The sequence below is a fragment of the Syngnathoides biaculeatus genome, chromosome 12 (genome assembly GCF_019802595.1).
Source record: "Syngnathoides biaculeatus isolate LvHL_M chromosome 12, ASM1980259v1, whole genome shotgun sequence".
Taxonomy (NCBI): Eukaryota; Metazoa; Chordata; class Actinopteri; order Syngnathiformes; family Syngnathidae; genus Syngnathoides; species Syngnathoides biaculeatus.
The window spans coordinates 21444131-21465096 of NC_084651.1; the positions used below are offsets into that span (position 1 = coordinate 21444131).

A 20966-nucleotide genomic window follows, 5' to 3' on the forward strand; every position below is an offset into this window, starting at 1 on the left:
GATTGGGTCATATTAGTATCAATATGCATCCACATTTCTTTTCATCTATTTATCTTCTGACATGACAGGACACCCTCGACTGGTCACCTCACAATCACAAGGCATCTCATGTATAGCTAACCAATCACCTTTACACACACCACTTGACGTCTTTCTTCAGTGTACCTGCCCTGCATGTTTTCAGATTGTGGGAGGAAGCACAAGTACCCGGAGAAGGCTCATGCAAGCCCGGGAGAACATCAGGAAAGTGGGAGCCCACATGAACCCCAAACCTCAGAACTATGAGAAAGATGTGCTAACCATTTGTGTTGTCACAACACAAACTCTTTAGTGGGAACATGTACAGTATATGCATTTGAATACAGAAGATATGCTCACATTTATTCTATTAAGATAAAACAAAGTCATTCATCACAGTGGTAAGTTGAAATGAGTCAGAAAGTCAGTGGGAATGCAATTATCCTGCAAAAGCTAACCTGCAGATGTCATGTTTAAGGAGACAACAATTATACAGATTATTCTTTATTTCGCTCAACCTGATATTTGTCCAAGTGGCTGTCTGATTTTGCTGTTTGTTTTCAAAGACACAATAAATATAACCTAATGCTAGAGTAAGACTTTCTTGAACAAAGCAGCCATACGGGATTGTCTCACTCTCAAGGACAACATGATTTTCTGTACTGTTCGTCCTCACCAAGGTTATGGCTGAGCTGAAGCTTACTTTTGCCAACTTTGGGCAGGAGTCGCCAGTCAATCACAGGACACATACAAATAACCATTCGTACCAATGGGCAATTTAGCGTCTTCAACCAAAGAAACATTCCCGCTTTTGGATGGACGGAGGAAGTCGGTGTATGGGGGAAAAACTCAAACAGGCATTTGCAGAACATACAAAACCGAATCCAGAACCTGTTGACTGAGGAACTCCAACATTGCGCTGCCCAACTTTTACTTCCTTAATTTCAAATTACAACCACTTTAATAAAAATCTGAGTTTGATGATAGTAAACAATTGCAACATGTACCATATGTGGCACTATAATTCAAGTACAGTGTATTGGTTTTCAAATAAACTGTAAATGGTTTTTGTATGTCTGAAAAGTAAATACATCACACACTAATATTAAAAACGTTTTTATTAATGTCAAAACAGCTAAATCGGGTCCAACAGTCATGGAAGAGGTCAAAGAAGCAGCATACAGCACATCCTCTGAATATAACCTGCAAATACCTGTTAAAAAAAAGATTTTATAGTTTGTGAGTAACAACCTCGTTAATGCAAGATGATCCCCATAAGCAGAATGTACATTGACCTCACAAATTCACAAATGCAAAGGTATAAAAAAAATGTGACTAACTATTCTTCAACCTGGCATTGTACCAAAACCACTAATTATTCTTGGAATGATGTAATAAAAAACATGGTTGTACTGCAACATGGAAATATTGTTAATTTTGCATTAAAGTTATATTGTTAGTAGAGTGTAACTTCAACACTGCCAGGACACAATAATATAACCACTATTTACTTCAATACAAAAGCTCAATGAATTCATTTGGTTGACGAGGGCAAGTTTTCAAACCCATCCAAAAATAGGGCTCACACTTTTGTACTTTTTTTCGATGTACATTATCTATTAATATATTATGAAGACTGACATCATACGTACGTTCCATCACTGCTGAGAGCCACAGCATGTTTGTTTGGCCTGCTGTGTGTCCTTCCTCAGCACGGTGGGCCTCACCACGTCCACGTCACGATGTAAGTGATCGACAAGGCCAGTGAGGACGCTGGGAGCTGCGTAGAAGTCAATCAAGAAGTAGGATCCGCGGCGGTGTCTTTGGTTGTGTTTGATCATAGCAAAGGGCAGGAGCCTCTCTCCGAGGTTCTCCATGTCTCTCACCACAGCGCCCCGCTCCATTAAAGTCTCCACTGTCCGCCGGAGAGCCGCTGCCGTCTCCGGTCGCTGCATTGCCTTCAGGATGAGGGCCAGTTCGTAGCGCGGCATTGTTTCAGGCGGTTAGGTGCTGACACTTCCTGAATCCAGTCAAAAGTCGACCATGTTCTGACACCAACAGGGGGGGAATGTCGGCCGTGGTGACGTATTAAAAACAGCGACAATGTCTACGTCATTGGTGTGTGCCATCTCCGACTGTATGGTTAGTTTGGGTAAAAATTTGTAAAAATGAGGACTGGCCGACGGAAAAAGTGGTGCATAAACATCTGCTATAATTATTTTTGGGAAATACAAATGTGGTTTCAAAATAAAATTGTTCTATTTCATCAAAAAATGTTGCGCTACCGGGAAGAAAGTTTAGCAACACGTCTTACTCTAGTTGCGTTTGTTGACAACACTGAACTAAAACGTTGTGTTAAAAATCTGTGATTTTATAAACAAAATCCCAATATTAAAATTCATTATACAATTGTAGAAGGGGGAATGCCCTTATTCGTATGAGTGAGTTATCCTAAATTTTGTGTTCTTCCTAATGCGCATGCGCACATAACCACACGCGTTGGGTCACTTCCTTTCATTTGTAGCGTGGTGAAGATGGCGGAACACAAATCGGTACCCAGCGATTTGTACAAATGTGTGTACTCTTTTCTGCTGGAGAACAAGTTCACCAAGGCGGCTCAGCAGTTTGTCAAGCAGATTAAAGTGGTAAGTATGAGTGTGTTTGTCAGGTTGGTGGGTGGACTTTGACAATAACGTGCACGATAAAGGGCAGTACGTTGTGCGTATGTTGGAAATTAGCACGTGGATTAAACTAGATTTGTGCTGCGTTACAACTTCAGGGAATTCACCCAATTGCATTCGTTTTTCTATGACCAGAGTCCTCAGGATCCAAATGAAGAGTCTCTTCTCAGCATCTACAACTTCTGGGTGAAGTGAGTTGTTTGTGTGTAGAATCCTTCAGCTCACTTACTGATCGTTTGAGGAAAAACATTGGGTGTGCACGATATTTGTAACGTTAATGTGACTAGTTCTTTCAAACAAGTGTTTTTAACTGTCGAACTGTAATACACGTGAAGTAAGTAAGTCTGGCCTGCCGATCACAATATTCTTCCATTATCCATCCAGATCCATTATCTGAGCCGCTTATCCTCAAGGGTCGAGGGAGTGTTAGAACATTTCCCAGGTATCTTTAAGCAGGAGGTGGGGTACACCGTTAACTGTTTGTTTTCCAGGGCACATAGAAACAATCATTCACAATCACACCTAAAGGCAAATTAGAGTCTCCAAGTAATTCATGGTTTTGGGATGTGGGAGGAAATCGGAGTGGTGCGCGGAGAAAATGCACGCATGTCCGGGGAGAACATGCAAACTCCACACAGGTGGGGCCAGGATTTGAACCCCGGTCCTCAGAGCTGTAAGGCAGAACCTCAAACCAGTTGTTCGTATTCTCTAATCATTCTAAATTAAGATTGAGAAAGTTTATTCTGAAAGGGAGTGTTAATAAGGATTGTCGTAATGTTTTTTTTCCCACACTGTTCCAAATAATACTTTTGTCATATGACAGCTATGTATTAATTGAGTAAACAACAAAGTATGCGTTATTTAAAGAAAAAAAAAATGTTGACTCTCAAAAAGCAACACACTAGCTTGAATGTCGGGTTGGAATGTTCACATCGCCATTCAGAGTCAAGTTAACTGTTTTAAACTACCACACATTTCCTTCCCAGCAATGTTGAAATCATTCTACGTGTAACTAGTTGTTCTGTCCCACAGCCTGCTTTCCTTAAATTAAGAAGAGGAGTAGACTCTATTAGGAAAGAGATTCCAAAAGTAGAATTACATTTGAATGACAACATTTCAGCAAATCTTACGACTACATTCAATTACATACACGGTCATACTGAGAAAACATATCCATAGTGTTAAGCAGTCCTATATTTAGACCACTTAACACCCAGTTTCTTTATTTGACACAAATAATGCAAAACAATGGGAAAAATAACAGGAAATATTTATATTAACATGAGTACATTTATCTCTAACAAAATGTCGTATGAAATAATATTGACACACAGGGATGTCCCAACCTAGTTGTTTGAAAATTGGGGTCGATCACGTGATTATTTTTTTCCCAGCTGATTGAGATCAGAGATTGATTTTGTTGATTTTCTAACTTTTTAAGTCACAAAGCAATCTCCAATCCTTGAATTCACCTCATACAGAGTCAAAAGCGAAACCTAGGCAGGGGTGGTATGTGTGGCGATGTGTTAAGCGTTATTTGCCTAAAAAAACATTTATCAATGTTGTTGAGTTAGTTATATAAATTTGATGAGCACTGTATTGATCTCTGTTTGTGCTTAGATCACATCAATCTCAGAAACGCAAAGCGATTTCTTATAAGACTGAAGCCGTTGGCTCATTAGCCAAGAAGGCAAAAGCTAGTAAAGAGAGCTCCAGCAGTGAGGAAGATGAAGCTGATGCCAAACCCAAGAAGGCTACTCCAGCTGGTAATATTACAGTGGTCTTTGAACTTTTATGTGTATTTTGAAACCGTTGTAAGATTGTTTCCCTTTCGCCAGTCAAAGCAGTGCCTATTAAGGCTTCAGCTACAAAACCTGCGACTACAAAAGCTGCATCTAGTAGCAGTGAACAATCAAGTGACTCAGAAGAGGAGAAGGGTGCTGCCAAGGTAGCAGTCTCTCGGTTTATAATTAACATTGTTGTGTTGTATTTTTTTTTTCTTTTAAATCTCTGAATGTCTTCTGTCCTCGTCCAGGCTCCCGTAAAGCCAACAGTAACTGCAACTGGAGCAAGAAAGAAAGACACCAGCTCTAGTAGTGAGGAATCAGACTCTGAAGAGGAGCAGCCCACCAAAGTGCCATCGAGTGCGTGCTGTTGCTACTTCTTTGAGTAGTATTCCATATTATGAATGCATATTCAAACATATTTAATTCTAAATGACAGAGCCAGTCGTCACCCCCAAGCCGAAAGCTCGCATTTCTAGTGGAGGAATGGCTACAAAAAAACAAGAGAGCAGCAGTGAAGAAAGTTCCTCGGAGGATGAAGAACCGTCCAAGGTAACAAACTGTCATCAAAAGATAGTTTTTGAATGATGTCACACACCTTTTGGTTTAGGAAGCGGTCGCCATTTTGGGTCAGTGAATTCAAGTCAACAAACCATAACTACGCAGAAATCAGTTCAGAGAGGAGTATGAATCGGGGTCCACTGCTATGTTATCGGTTGTTCAAACGAAAGTGGGCGTTGTAAAGCATCTTTCTTTCGACTGCCAGCTGTGATCAAGAACCGGTGTGAGAAAAATGAGCAGTTATCAACCGTACGGTGACAACTGTGGCTGTCTCATATCAGCAGAGCCGATCTAGCAGCCTAATCATTCCCTTATGTCAGAGTTTACTCGGATCATTTTATTCTTGGTAGCTATTGTATACCTTTTTAGAATTTCACACCTACTTAGCGAAAACTAAGTTCTGTGAAGGAGAAGTATTCTTTAGGGCCAACGGCCTACATAATACTCGTGTGTGTGAATGCAATGCATGTCTCTCACAATCTGCCCACGAAAGCAACTAAAACTGAACTGAATTCCCCCTGAGTCCTCTATAATGAATTCGTCTCAATCTTTATTTCATTGTTTCACATATTTGGTTTGCACTTGCTTTTCTCATCCCTCCAGCGTGATCGTTATGTGCAGGTTTGCAAAAACGAAAATAATAATCTACACCTCTTACGTTGGTATAATCAACATAATTTAACCTACCCTGACTGTTATCACGCGAATGAATACTTTCGACAGCATTTACTCAGAAATGAAGCAGCCTCAGCCTACATATTTACCGTAATTTGTCGAGTATAATGCGCTCCCCGAAAGTTGACCTAAAATATCAGGAAAACCTTTCTCCCAATGTACAATGCACACCACCAATTTGCTGCTATCCATATGCTCAAAATATTAGCAATTATCTGTATTTCTATTTTGCTAGGTTTGTACTTTTATTGTTTACTTGTAATGGTTTTCATAGGATCGTCTGTACAACAATCATTATAATAATCTTTGTGCATGTACTGATGCAGCAGTAATGTATATCTTGGGACAGGCCACAGGACACACTTGTCCTGGTCCCTGCAATTGTCAGAGCAGAATCCCTCAACCAACTAAAAATAAATGCTCAACGATGGCACAAGATTTTATTAATACTGTTAACACACATTACAGTCTTTAATAAATAAGCTATTTAATACTTTAACTTAAACATTTTTTTGCATTAAATATTTGTGCATAAAAACTTTGTGCATAGTGGAGTTTGTCCTCGACATTACACATCCTTGGCTAAGACTTCAAAAGAAGCATCTGATTCATTGGAGATCACAGAACCGGGTCACAAAGCTTTTGTCCAGATCCATCCGTGGCTATTGCAGTTAGTTTTGGTATGGGCAGGTTTGATTTTGCAAACGCAGTCATCATTGCTTCTTTCACTTCTATGCCACGGGTTCTGTCTTTTAATGGCACAATACCAAGGAGTTCTTCTTTGATAATGCATTCATTTGACACAGACCGTGCAAATATTGCCAACTGAATCTTATCTTGTATGTCACAACTCTCATCCAATGGCACACTAAAATACTCACATGATTGAAGGTCAGAGTGCAACTGTGATTCAACAGCTTTATTAATATCCGATATTCTGCGTTCAACACTGTGGCGGGACAGTTGAACGACTGATACGCGCTCCCCTTCGTTGTATGGCTTTTTAGCCCGTGTTATGTTCCAAGCCAGCTGATATGATGCAAGCGTTACGGTCTCAAATGTTTCGTAAATTTTTGGAAAGACTGCATCCGCTTTTCTGCCTGGCTTTTTAAAGCGACCAACTTGTTCTTGCGAAGTTCAGTCCCTTTTGGAAATTCCTGTTCGATGTTAGGGTGGAGTGAGCTGAAGTCACTCTGAAGATTTGAAGCTTTGAAATGCGCTAATGCTGCGTGACATATAAGGCAGATCGGCTAGCCATTACGTTCAACAAAAAAATATAAACTCAACCACTCTGGCCAAAACCTCCTGTGTTCTTCTTCATATTTTCATTTGGCTGTCCTTTTTTCTCCTGCCATTTCAACTTGACGGAAATTGTTTACAACACAAATTATGTCACACCAAAGATTCTCTCGTTGCTCGTTTGACGTCACTCAAACAGACTTACATGGTCAATGTGCCATCTAGCTGTAGGGGGAGTGAATGACAGCGCCAGCCAAGCATTTTTGACCCATGTCATGTGAAAGCTCCTGAAGAGCCACATGAAACTAGTTAAAGAGCCGCATGAGGCTCGCGAGCTGCGGGTTGGCCAGGCCAGCTCTATGCCATCCATGGTGTTTGTGAGGGAACATTTTTTGAATCCCAAGAGTCTTGGTTCCCTTTATTCCTCATTACTGTCAGCAGTTTGAGGGAAAGGTCCACCGTGCCAACAGCGGAGCCTCTTGGCCCCGTTCGGCTGCAATCTGTACCAGCTCTTCATAGCGTCAGGTTGCGATCAAAACGAAAGCTCAAACTATGTTGAAATAAGTGTAATGGGCACTTTAAAAAAAGCGAGCATTTCAATCGTGTACATTATCCTTTTTTTTGAAATTATCATACGATTGTACTATGTAGTTTGCTCGCGTCATTGGCCGGAGTGGTGAAATACTTATTTAAAAAGCGGCTGCACAACTAGCTCTTGTAGTTTAGATTTTTTTTGTCTTTGTTTAAGTTAAAACAAACTCATGGACAGTTGTTTATGATGTTTGGTACAGTAGCAACAAATATGCTACGCTATCGATCGTTAAATGCAAAACTTCCCCCACCCCACCGAGGTGGTCAGAGTTCAGGTTGATGGCGCACATTACCATAATAACTATAAATGTGTAACATGAGACATCGAATATGGTATTGAAATTTTTTACCAGTCTATGTACCTGTATTCGACTATACACTGTGATTGTATTATTTTTTTTTCCATCCGTACCTCAGTGATGAAAGTCCTCCAGATTTTCCCAGAATTCTGGATTTTTAAATTTTCATGAAAACTGCTCCGGAAAATTGCCTAAAATTAATCCGGATATTAGTTGACAACATTGAACGAACATGCGTTTGAGTTCGTTGTTTTGCTTTCACAAGTGTAGCCACGTTGAGGCACTAATACTAGTAACAGTAACGCCCCTGCCCTCGCATTCTCGCAAGACGTTGCTCATTTTGTGTGGTCTTGACATTAATTTACGTGTTTATTTCATAAACGTTAACTAAACGAGTCTGCTCCAAAACAACCGGTTTTCACCCGTAAACGGGAAATGCAAGTTAACTGTACTGAGCATTAACGAAAGCGCATGTTCTGAAGTGCTTCATGTAATGTGAGCATTTTCGTCGAAAGTCATAAACATCATTAGTCATGGCAAAGGAAATTCAGTTACACCAGGGGTTCTCATTGCGTCAATCGCGAGGCGGTGTAACGGCGTAAAAAAAAAAAGAAAAAAAAACAACCACAAAACAACAACATTAGACTATCATCCACCATGTCGCTTGATTCAGGTGTGGCCAATACGTTGAGCGCATGCACATAAAGGCGTGTTTTAGCAAGCCGGCCTATTTACGGCACTCGGGTGGTGGGTGCCCCCCTCCCCCCCACAACAATACTTCACGATTGCCGACAGGAATGTTTGTTCCAATGTATCACTAGCTTGTTGCCACTAACACCGATTATGTTGAAGTAAACTTTCAGCATCTTCATTACATTGTGAGTATAGACCGTTCATGTTTATTCTTTGACAGGCCAGTGCATTTAACTTTTCTTCAGATAAAGTTTGTCACATCAAGAATTTTTGTTGATGAAAATTTTTAAATACCATTTTATATCATATTCTACTAATATCAGTTGAAATTAGAAATTATTTGAGTTTTAAATTTGTTTTATATTCTAGTTATGTATTTTATTTTAAATTTACAGTTATGTTATATTAATCCAGTAAGTCACTTTAAGGCCATCCCTCGTCACACCCGCAACTTTATCTGCGAGCATGACTGACCACTTTTCTCTGTGTGTGTGTGTGTGTGTGTGTGTGTGTGTGTGTGTGTGTGTGTATTAATTTGGACAAAAGCGCAGTTATTGCTGCATAGTTTGTTTGTGGTTTTGGTACATTAAGTACAACTTTTTTTCAATCATCTAAAATTGTTCCTTATGCGCTAAAAGGTTGTATCCTAAGCTCTTATATTGTTGTTAACTTGTTCTTGCTAACCTTGTGTCCCTCCTGTGTAAATGTTTTAACAATGCTATTGTATTACTTTGCAAGTTTCCTTGTGGGGTGATGCAAACAAAACACAATCTTCATGAAGTAGAATTTCATTGCCACTTGATGGATAAAATGTGGACACACTATATGTCATAACTTGTGAATAAATTGTTGGCCTTTCACAGTATACTTGAGGTAACCTCGTAAATGTGTATTTTTGCCTTCAAATGCAACTCAATCCATTACTGTAAAACTTTTGTATCTCGTCTTAATTAATTCAGCAATGTGTATGTTTGTCTGGGACACAAGGTGCTCGCTGTGTTAACAGCAGCATTTACTGCTTGGAGGTCTTGAACCGTTCTCCAACCTCCTGATGGGGTGCCTTTTTTTTTCTGGAAAAATGTGTGTGTTACAGGGAGAGTCTGGACATTCAATTATTATCCCACTAAGTAATGACTCAATAACTGGCTTTATGCAGTCTAATGCATCTGGTTTTAACGGATATTGTTTCATAAATAGCCTATATTCTTTTCGGTCTAATTTTTACAGGTTGCGCTCCCCAAGTGAGTCCCACATCTGACAGTCCTATTGACCATATGTATTCTGAGACTTCTTTTAAAAATGTTTTTCCTCTAAGAGATAAGAGTTGATCCCGCATCACTTTTGATGAGGGTCACGGCCTGCACTAACCTGTACTTTTCAAATTAGTCACTGTTTGGTCTCTTTTGACGAAACCTCACAACCACTCTGAGTGTGTGTCATATGGTGTAAACAGTGACATGTGGCAACATTCAGCGTCTGTCTTTCAAGGCCTTTGGGAGTCTGACCCTTGTGGCTGCCGTCCCCAGATTATCTGTGTGCAGATAATCAACTTATTTTTTTCTTTTCTTTTTTCTGGTGTGTTTGTGGAGTTTGTTTTTATGAAAATCTGGGCCTTGAGTTTTTTTTTGTTGTACCGCACTGTTACATTAAGTCTTCATTTATCTTATCCTGTTCTGTTAGAAAATGTTCGGCTTGCTATAGCAGTGTCTTTCCCATAAAAGTTGTAGCTTGTCTGTTTCTTTTTATCTTTCAGAATGTTCTCCACATGGAGATATTCCTCCTATGTGTCAGTAATCAGGCCAATGTAATGTTTGTTAACCCAGCTGTAATTTGTGTCTTTTAAACCTGCATGGAGAGCATGTCAACTCCTGTTGAAATGGCCTATTCTCCATCTTCCTGCAGGCCACTGTAAATCTTGAATACAGTTATCGTTCTCACTCTGTATTCCTCAAAAGGCTGATCATCTTATGTTTTTCTCCTCCTATTTTAGTGTAATTTGCACTATGTGTAAAACGCTGGGTTGCTCTCTGAATTTTCAAATTTGCCATATCTTCTACAAATTGATTCATGTCGGCTTTGTGTGAAGTGTTTTCTTCCACAGCCTTTTTTAACATCACCCATAGTCCAAGTCCTCTACACTAAATAGTCAGGCCGGCGCCATTTTGTGCGTCGGGCTTGATTATTTGGATCCTTGGTTACAAGTCGTCTAACTTGGTGATAAGTTGGTCATTTGTGCAGCAGTCTGGGCGGGAGATAGTGGCCCTTCCAGTCTTTACGACCATTTCAAGTCAGTTCCGTCTGATCAAGTCATTCTGTGTGGTGGTGTAAGTCAGGGTAGAAGGGTGTGGTTGGTTTTCTCTATTCATTATTGTGTTCTTTCCTTCTTCTGCCTCCTTCCACTCTTGTAACCACCATTAGGTATCGTCATACCTATCTTGGGTCTTTTTAGTAAGGTCACCTTTATTTCTACAATCTGTCATTTTTCAACTGAAATATTTTTAGCGGATTTTGTTATATATTTATGTAAATATTTTAGGTTATCTGGGCTTTATGCTTCGACAAATTTCTAATCCTTGCAAGTTAAGTTGTCCGTTGCCTTTTTTTTTTTTTTTTTTGACCAATATTTTCCCCCATTTTGCGAATTTGGAGCCAACACACTACACCTAGTGTGTACTACGGTTGGTGTTTTTGTATTCAACAGGGTAACTGTTAAATACTCTTGCTTGGTATTCCTCAGGCTTCTACCCAGAAGGGCGGAGGAATCTTGCCTTTGCATCCAAACAAGTCGTCCCTTCCTATCATGTCTCTCAAATACTCGTGTACACAATCACACACTGTTTATACTGCAGTTTTATTAATTTTATACAGACTGTATTTTATGTTCCAAGGAATTGAAGTACGTACACGAGTCCGGCCTCGTTACACAGAATTTAACTGTAACCTATACAGACGAGTCCGCCCTCGTTACTGTCCACGGAATTTAAGTGCACACGAGTCCGCCCTCGTTTACCTTTTAATGTACAGACGAGTCTGCCCTCGTTATGTGGAATTTAACTGTGACCGATACAGACAAGTCCGCCCTCGTTACACGGAATGTAACTGTAACGTATACAGACGAGTCCGCCCTCGTTACGCGGAATTTAACTGTAATTCCTACACGTTACGTTCGTGTAGACTGCGACGCACCTTCGCGCAGATTTCCCGTCGACAATCACTCCTCGTAAGAAAATTGTTCGTCTTCTTGTCAGTTGGATTTTCGTCAACCCTCAGATCCCAGTTAGAGTTAGAGGACCAGTCCCTTAACGGTTCTGTGTTGCCGTGGCCACGGTCTTCCTGGAGGTCGACTCTGAACCTGGGATCCTCGGGTATCTTGGATTCCGGCTCGAAGGACCAAGAAAATGTTAGGTTTATCACCTAACTTGCTGGAATAGTTGCACAAATAACGGACAATAAGTCATCTTTCTTCTGATCAGGAGGACGTGAGAGACAGGCCAGTTACAGTCTCCAAACGCGTTCTGAACCAGCCTCTCACGTACTTTTTTTTTTAATTTAAATTATTATTATTTTTTTTTAAGAAAACACAAGGTTAAAGTCTATAAAACGTTGGGGGGGTGAGCAGATGAAATGAACAAAGGTGCATTCTAGGATGATTATGTGGCACATTGTACGATGATAAGCACATTCTTTGGTTATGATGGGGTTGTCCTTTGCCACTTGTAGGAAGATACTGTTGCATCTGTGTGTAGGCGCTCGTCCTGTGAACAAGACTCTTCGAAGAAAGGATGATACTTTGGCTTTGTTGCAAGTCCATAATAAATATATTAACGATAACTCTAACAACAATCTTATTTAATTTTTGTTGTGAAAGTGGCCTCTTGGAGCTCTCATTTCGGCTGGCCCATTTTTGTGTCATACATAGGGACTGAAAATTAAGCTCGGACTTACCAAAAAAAATCCTTTTTGGGCATCATATCTTCAAGTGTAAATGTATTGGCTGACATCATATTTGTGTCTGCATTCAAAGAGGAAAAAAAATTGAGACTATCCAAGGAAACACTTGTCATGACGCATATCCAAATTAGACCACATGGGAATTCTTTTTCCCACCTAATCCCTTTTGTGCAAATCCAGCCTTGAAATTGTCAGAAATCAGAAGATTAATTTCCATTTGTTTCGGATGAATTTCCTTGCTAGGCTCCAGTGAAACTTGCGCCAGTGAAAACTGTTGCTGCAGCTGCCGAGTCGAGCAGTGAAGACTCCTCATCTGAAGATGAGGCTCCTCCAAGGAAAAAACCCAAATCAGGTTTGTTTTCATTTTAAAAACCATCTCATGTTCAATGGAGCACAACTCACAACAGGTCAGTGAAGTACTTCCAATTTCACCCGTAAACTACAAAATAGTTTCCAGTTAACTTCATGCTCCATTCATAACATTAGAAAAAGAAAGAGACAAATGTTGAGTAATTTACCTACCATAAAAATCTGTAAATACAATATGAGGGATACTCTTGGAAAGTCACTTAAAACAGTGTGTGGCTCAAATGAGCGGTTACTATGATAGAAAAATTAGCTTCCACTATTTTTTTCCTCAGACCGCATCCCCAAAATAGGAGCGAGTTCATTGTTTAGTCAGCATATGAAGGTATCTAGGAGGCATTTCGGCAAAGACCTCATTCATTGTACTACTAAGGACAGACTGTTTTATCGTCAGGGGAACACTACGTAAAATGTTGTCACTGTGTATAGAGCTCATGCACCTATGTCATAAAAACACAAGACTGGCCATATTGCCAGTCAAACAAAGCATTGTTGCAAGTTAATTCTGTTGAGACGAAACGAAATTACGTCGTATTGCACAACATCCAGAGTTTTGTCTTACGTAAAACATTTAGAAGGTGATGTTAAACGAAGGTACGTGGAAAAATGAGAGACACTTGGCATGGAGGACCCATATTTAATGCCGAAGTCGATGTTTTCACCGATAAGAAATTGAACTGTTAATTCGCCACAATGTGGCCATACGTAAACCTCTCTGCTGCGACAGATGGTTGATTTTTCTTTTTTTAAATATGCATTGTTCTCAATTGAGTCAACTTGGCATTATAAATACTTCTTGGGAATTTGACGTTGAGAGTAATTCCTACCTGAAATGAAGCGATCGCTACACGGGCGTGTGTGTATTTTGGTTGGGCATCATCCATCATGCTTAATTGCCGAACTCCATTGATATTTTCTGATCTTTTCAGCTGGTATACCAAAGAATGATCTCTCTGAATATCTGTCTCGTCTGTTGTGACAACCAACAGCACAACAGATCTCAGGCATTGTAAATATTCTACTCCAGTTCAATACCTCCTACAATGTTGAGCAGCTGTTTGACCGGCATCGTATGGCGCCGTGAAAATGGTGACGTCACATGCATGAGCTCCATAAGGAAGGTTTTATGATAGTAACTCCGTTTTTCTCGTCAATGACCCCTCAACCCCTTTTCACTCTGACTTTGTTTGATTCTCGCCATTATCTCTGTTTCATGTTGGATCAGTCCTCTGACATTATCTTAACAGGAACATACAGTGCAGTCCCACCTCCTACTTCAGTTCAGAAAGCTGTAGCCCCACCAGCAGTCAGCAAGGCAAACGACGACGACAGCAGTGATGACAGCAGTGACGAGGATGAAGTGAAGAAAGTAGCCGGTAAGCTATCTCAAATGTAGTTTAAACTGGGGCGCTGGACAGTTTTGTTGTGATGTTTCCAACAGTTTGTGCTTTGTGCAGCTAAACCTGCACCCATTAAGAAGACTGTGCCCACAAAACCTGGTTTGAAGAAGCCTGCAGCAAAGAAAGAGTCCAGTTCTGACAGCTCAGGTAGCAAACACACTTCTTCCGTCTCCTAGGTTAGACAGAGCCTGTATTTTATTGTTGTTTATAACTTTGTCCCCACTTAGATTCAAGTTCTGATGAAGAGGAGACCAAGAAGCCTGCAGCCAAGGTCACCCCAGCTAAAGCAGCCTCAGTCAAACAAACCCAAGCAAAGAAAGCGCCAGCTAAGAGCAGCTCTGACTCCTCATCTGAAGAGGAAGAAGCTGTCAAAGCCAAGCCAGTTGTGTCAAAAACTGCTGTTCCTGCCACCAAAGCCGCCGCTGCAGCAGCAGAAAGCAGTTCAGATTCTGACTCCTCATCGGACGACAAACCTGTGAAAGCAACTGCTAAACCTGCCGCCCCAGCTACAAAGCCTGCAACTCCCGCCGCTAAAGCTGCTGCATTGGCAGCAGCTGAGAGCAGTTCAGACTCCGACTCCTCATCTGAGGATGAAGAACCTGCAAAGGCCAAGGCACCACCACCTAAACAGACTAAACCTGCCGCAAAGGCCACTGCTCCAGCAAAGACCGCAACTCTCACAAAGACTGCTGTAGCGGAAAGCAGCTCAGACTCAGATTCCTCATCTGAAAATGAAGAACCAGTGAAACCGAAGCCATCAAATGTAAAACATTCAACGCCAGCTTCAAAAACTCCCGCAGTAACAGCTGCAAAAGGAAAAGCAGCATCAAAAAGCAGTTCTGATTCGGACTCATCGTCTGAAGATGAAGAACCTACAAAAGCCAAGGCACCCCCGAGTAAACCTTCCACACCTTCTGCTAAGGCTGCAAGCACAGCAAAGGTTGCGCCTCCAGCGAAGGCTGCAGCAGCAGAAAGCAGCTCTGACTCGGATTCCTCTTCTGAAGATGAAAAAACAGTCAAAGCAAAGCCAAAACCTGCCACCCCAGGTTCAAAGGCTGGCACAGCGGCAACAAAAGCTCCTGCTGTAAAGCCAGCGGCAACAAGCAGCTCTGAGTCAGACTCTTCATCTGAGGATGAGGAACCTGCTAAAGCTAAGCCAGCGAAGAGTAAGCCTGCCACTCCTGCCGCAAAGACAGTTGCTGCAGAGAGCAGTTCAGACTCTGACTCCTCGTCTGAAGACAAGACAGTGAAAGCAAAGCCTGCAAAGGCAAAACCAGCAACTCCTGCAGCAAAAAGCAGTTCGGAGTCTGACTCCTCATCCGAGGAAGAGGACGAACCCCCTAAAGCAAAGCCAGCTGGAGTTAAAACGGCTGTTTCTGTGGCAAAGACTCCAGCTGGCGAGGCAGAAAGCAGCTCAGACACAGACTCTTCTGAAGAAGAAGCCCAAGCCAAGGCTAAACCTGTGGCCAAGAAACCTGCCAAGAAGGCAGCAGCGGTAGCTAAAGGTGCAACTCCAGCAAAGAAGGCAGAGAAAAGTAGCTCCGAGTCGTCAGACAGCTCAAATTCTGAGACGCAGACCAAGACCACCCCAGCCAAGGCTGCCATTGCCAATGGCAAGGCTTCCAAAGCCGTGCCGGCTAAACCTGCAAAGTCATCTTCCAGTGACAGCAGCTCAGGAGAGGAGGCCACTAGGAAAAGTACTTCGAAAACTTGCAACCCTGCGGAAACCACCAAGGCCACTAAAGCTGAAGACAGCAGCAGCTCCTCAGACAGCACAGATGAAGATGATGATGAGGCATCGGCAAAATCTGCCACTACGCCAAAGGCCAACGGTCAGTAGTCAAGACATCTGAAACCACGGACAAAGTAGAGAGTAATGAATGAAATGATTTATTTCCTGAATTGACACAGGCACCAATGGCAAGCAAAAGAATGAAAAGTCATCAGAAAGTGAAAAGGAAGTCACGCAGACAAAGACGCCGAAAAATAAAAAAGCAGCAACGACACCACAAACCTTTCCCAAAGCCAACAAGGTAGAGTAACTGCTGTACACGCACTCACACAATACATACCATGATCCAAAAGATGACTGTAAACACGGAGGTGTGCATGTCCACACAAAAACATTGGAAGCATACAGAGTCAAATGACTGGACTCGAGTTGCCAGTTATATGACTTGGGACTTGTTTGTCAAATACTTATTTTAGACTTCATGACTTGAGTTGACTTTGACTGTCACCTCCATGCACTAGCCAATAAGAGAACAGATGAGTCAGAAAACAAGTATGAAAACCTAAAACCAAGTTTGTTTGCAGTCTTCTAACGTACCTTTCCGAAGAATAAAGGAAGAAGATGTCCATGTGGATCCCCGTCTTGCAGACAATTCTTTTGATGCCAAGGTAAGCTCAAGAACTAGTGTGCCCCCCCTCCCCCTTTTTCTGTAACACGCAGGTAAAATGGACATAATCTTATCATTTGCAGAAGGGCTCCAATGGCGACTGGGGCCAGAAAGCGAATGACGTTCTCCGCTTTACCAAAGGCAAATCATTTCGCCACGAAAAGACGAAGAAGAAGAGGGGAAGCTACCGGGGCGGCGCCATCAACACTTCGGTCAACTCCATTAAGTTTGACAGTGACTGAGGAGCCTGCCTCTCCCCCATCGACCCCACATGAACTCTATCGCACTTCTGCGATGTGGACCTTCTGAAGTAGTTGGTACTTTGTCAGATACCATTTAGTTTAAAAATAACACTTGGTGGGATTTCTGGTGAAAGAAACAAAAGTTGTCGAATTAGCTTTTATAGCCACAGGCTGGTTTAAGACCCATCAGGCTACTCATTAAAAAAAAAAAAAGCGTTCATTAGTATAAATACTATGGTTATTCCCCCCCCCCCAGTATTAATTACAGTCATCCACCTTATGACTTGTTTTTCAACAGATTGTATACATTCGTCAGTCTATGTGAACATTCGAGAGGTGTTGTACTCCCTATTTTTTCCTTAAATGAGTTTTTTGGGGAAACATTGTAGAGGTATATTTTAGGGTGTATTTATATTTCTTGCATTTTATTCCATTTCATTGAGTTGGACTTCATGTTCCTTACAAGCCATTTTTGCATTGAAACAGAAATGCTTCTCCAGTTTTTTCCCCCTGTAATTGATAGAAAAGCAGTCCTGTAATTGTGCATTTATAGTTGCCACCAGGTGGCGCCCTGATGAACCGCGAATCAGTTGGGTGGAGCCAGAGAAAATAAGCTGCAACATTGTGATCTAAATGATTGTTTGTATACTGTATTTCATGTGACCTACTCCGAGCAAAAAAGAGGAAAAGTTCAATTATCTCATGAAAATATAATTTGGCAGCATGGCAGGCTTTGGTTTGAGCTTGTTGCAGGCAAACCACATCCTTTGAGAAGCTAGCATTCATTATTCATGTCTATCACTTGCCAGAAAACTGATATGGGATGCAGTTTTTTCTCCTGGGTAAGAGATGGATGGGTTGTTGCCTGGGTATCAAGTTTCCAAAATGTACAATTTAACCTTGTAAAATCGTCATCACACTTGATTTGCCATCATCAAATGAATTCAAATATTAGTCAAAGGCTACATGTAAACACAAAATGCAGGTTTGAAAATACATTTTTTAAAAAATCTTTTGAAACACATGACTTTGTCTTATCTGTGAGGAGTCTAACTGTGTTTTGGGGCTTTTTGAGACCCCTGTAAATTAGCAAGTCTTTGGAAACTGAGGGACACTCAAAGTGATTATTCTGCTCAGCATGACTTTAGACAGAGAAAGGGTCACCACATTTCTTTTCCTACTCCATTAGGGTTGAACAAGTGGAACCTGCATGGCAGCAGGAGGCAAGAGATGTGGCACACCATGTAATAGTCATTAGTCAATTGCACATTCAGACCCATGGGCAATTGAGAGCCTTATTCCAACCCAACACGCTTGTCTTTAAAGTTTTTTTTTTTCCAATACCATGTGGGTATTCTCTGGGAACATCTTATTCTGATTGAGAAAATAGCCATTTTCAGAACCAGGTGGCAAGCATAGTTCTTTGAGGCACAAAAAGCCATCATCTTGCTCTGTCCTCTAGTATTGGCCCAATCTGCTGAGTCATTTATGCTGTTTGCTCTATCGCTTCAACATCATCAATGTAATGTTAAACACAATTTTAGACATTCACAACATAGCCCTCCACCTTTACTTTTGATGTTGCTCTAGTAAAGGTCAAACTCTTTTACAAACTACATGATATAGGGATTCCAATGAGGATGACAAAGGCAATTTATTATATTGATTTATTAACGAGGACACGGGAGGGACACGTTGCTCTTCAATGTACGACGACGTTACCTCACAACATCAGCCAGTGGGAATTGCTAAAATCAGATGGGACAATTGAGGTGTTGCTTACATAACCTTTCTTCTCCATGGAAGATTTTGCAAACCCTTGATTTAAGAAAAATGCTGCCAGACAAACTTTCACGCAGACATATATACGCACAATTGACCCCTCCGTAGAAATTGCGTCATCCGCGTCGCTGACCAATCAGAGGCCAGAGATCTGCATAAACCACACCCCTTTTTTGGACCCACAGTTCCCTCAAACAACGTTGCATAGTCCAGTATAGCTTCTGTTGGCGTTTTATCGCGTATTTGGGTTCTTTAACAATAGATATGGTTAAGAGGTGTAGTCACGGACTTTATAATAGTGACGACAGGTATCCTGAAAGGCTAGTTGGTGGAGTTCAATTCGTACCCTTTCCAAAACAGAAGACCGAGTACGAAAAATGTCTTTGATGGATCAAACTTTGTGGAAGACCGCATGATCAACTGAATCTAAAATCAACCGGAACAGATATGTTTGCACGAAAGTAAGCCCTATTTTTGATTTTCAAGACATGTCTCATATACTTTACTGACTGTAAAGTAGTGGTAGGGGAGAGTGTAGCTCGACAGCATAGGATGGTAGTATGTAGGATAATTCTGGTGGTGGGTAGGAAGATTAAGAAGACAAAGTTAGAGCAGAGAGCCATGTGGTGGAAGCTGAGAAAGGAAGAATGCTGTGCGGCCTTCCGGAAAGAGGTGAGACAGGCTCTCGATGGACAACCGAAGCTCCCGGAAGACTGGACGACGACAGCCAAGGTGATCAGAGAGACAGGCAGGAGAGTACTTGGTGTGTCATCTGGTAGGAAAGGGGAGAAGGAGACTTGGTGGTGGAACCCCAAAATACAGGGAGTCATACAAGGAAAGAGATTAGCGAAGAAGAAGTGGGATACTGAGAGGACTGAGGAGAGGCGAAAGGAGTACATCGAGATGCGACGTAGGGCAAAGGTAGAGGTGGCAAAGGCTAAACAAGAGGCATATGAAGACATGTACACCAGGTTGGACACGAAAGAAGGAGAAAAGGATCTCTACAGGTTGGCCAGACAGAGGGATAGAGATGGGAAGGATGTGCAGAAGGTTAGGGTGATTAAGGATAGAGATGGAAATGTGTTGACTGGTGCCGGTAGTGTGCTAAATAGATGGAAAGAATACTTTGAGAAGTTGATGAATGAAGAAAATGAGAGAGAAGGAAGAGTTGAAGAGGCAAGAGTGAAGGACCAGGAAGTGGAAATGATTACTAAGGGGGAAGTCAGAAAGGCACTACAAAGGATGAAAAATGGAAAGGCAGTTGGTCCTGATGACATACCGGTAGAGGTATGGAAGCAATTTGGAGAGATGGCTGTGGAGTTTTTGACCAACTTATTCAACAGAATACTAGCGGGCGAAAAGATGCCTGAAGAATGGAGTAAAAGTGTTCTAGTTCCCATTTTTAAGAACAAAGGGGATGTTCAGAGCTGTGGGAACTATAGAGGAATAAAGTTGATGAGCCACACAATGAAGTTATGGGAAAGAGTAGTGGAGGCTAGACTCAGGACAGAAGTAAGTATCTGCGAGCAACAGTATGGTTTCATGCCTAGAAAGAGTACCACAGATGCATTATTTGCCTTGAGGATGCTCGTGGAAAAGTACAGAGAAGGTCAGAAGGAGCTACATTGTGTCTTTGTGGATCTAGAGAAAGCCTATGACAGAGTACCAAGAGAGGAAATGTGGTACTGCATGCGTAAGTCTGGTGTGGCAGAGAAGTATGTTAAAATAGTACAGGACATGTATGATGGCAGCAGAACAATGGTGAGGTGTGCCTTAGGTGTGACAGAGGAATTTAAGGTGGAGGTGGGACTGCATCAGGGATCAGCTCTGAGCCCCTTCCTGTTTGCAGTGGTAATAGATAGGCTGACAGATGAGGTTAGACTGGAATCCCCTTGGACCATGATGTTCGCAGATGATGTTGTGATATGCAATGAAAGCAGGGAGCATGCAGAGGAACAATTGGAAAGATGGAGACATGCACTGGAAAGGAGAGGAATGAAGATTAGCCGAAGTAAAACAGAATATATGTGCGTGAATGAGAAAAGTGGAGGGGGAAGAGTGAGGCTACAGGGAGAAGAGATAGCGAGGGTGGACGACTTCAAATACTTGGGGTCAACAATACAGAGCAATGGAGAGTGTGGTCAGGAAGTGAAGAAACGGGTCCAAGCAGGTTGGAACAGCTGGCGAAAGGTGTCTGGTGTGTTATGTGACAGAAGAGTGTCTGCTAGGATGAAGGGCAAAGTTTACAAAACAGTGGTGAGGCCGCCCATGATGTACGGATTAGA

At 41.7% G+C, this 20966-nt stretch overlaps 2 protein-coding genes across 2 annotated transcripts; one reads left to right on the top strand and one right to left on the bottom strand.

Moving 5' to 3' along the window:
- Positions 1 to 1118: 1118 nt before the first annotated feature.
- Positions 1119 to 2150, bottom strand: mrps6 (mitochondrial ribosomal protein S6). Its single transcript, XM_061836936.1, has 2 exons — positions 1671 to 2150; positions 1119 to 1231 (listed from the first exon to the last, which is right to left on the bottom strand). The coding sequence occupies exon 1, from the start codon at positions 2007 to 2009 to the stop codon at positions 1677 to 1679; it is 333 nt and encodes a 110-aa protein (XP_061692920.1). The 5' UTR covers positions 2010 to 2150; the 3' UTR covers positions 1119 to 1231; positions 1671 to 1676.
- A 263-nt stretch (positions 2151 to 2413) lies between these two features.
- nolc1 (nucleolar and coiled-body phosphoprotein 1) lies at positions 2414 to 17921 on the top strand. The gene is made up of 13 exons (XM_061836935.1): positions 2414 to 2663; positions 2835 to 2890; positions 4320 to 4465; positions 4538 to 4647; positions 4735 to 4843; positions 4923 to 5035; positions 12736 to 12844; positions 14106 to 14234; positions 14316 to 14405; positions 14486 to 16090; positions 16170 to 16291; positions 16575 to 16658; positions 16741 to 17921. Exons 1-13 carry the CDS (start codon positions 2553 to 2555, stop codon positions 16897 to 16899), a joined length of 2943 nt encoding a protein of 980 aa, XP_061692919.1. The 5' UTR covers positions 2414 to 2552; the 3' UTR covers positions 16900 to 17921.
- Positions 17922 to 20966: the final 3045 nt, after the last annotated feature.

Excerpts from the sequence above, each read along its gene's own strand:
- mrps6 (XM_061836936.1), bottom strand. The coding sequence starts at position 2,009 with ATGCCGCGCTACGAACTGGCCCTCATCCTGAAGGCAATGCAGCGACCG.
- nolc1 (XM_061836935.1), top strand. The coding sequence starts at position 2,553 with ATGGCGGAACACAAATCGGTACCCAGCGATTTGTACAAATGTGTGTAC. Across the intron at positions 5,036-12,735 it reads AGGATGAAGAACCGTCCAAG|GCTCCAGTGAAACTTGCGCC; the intron begins GTAACAAACTGT and ends TTTCCTTGCTAG. Across the intron at positions 12,845-14,105 it reads AAGGAAAAAACCCAAATCAG|GAACATACAGTGCAGTCCCA; the intron begins GTTTGTTTTCAT and ends TTATCTTAACAG.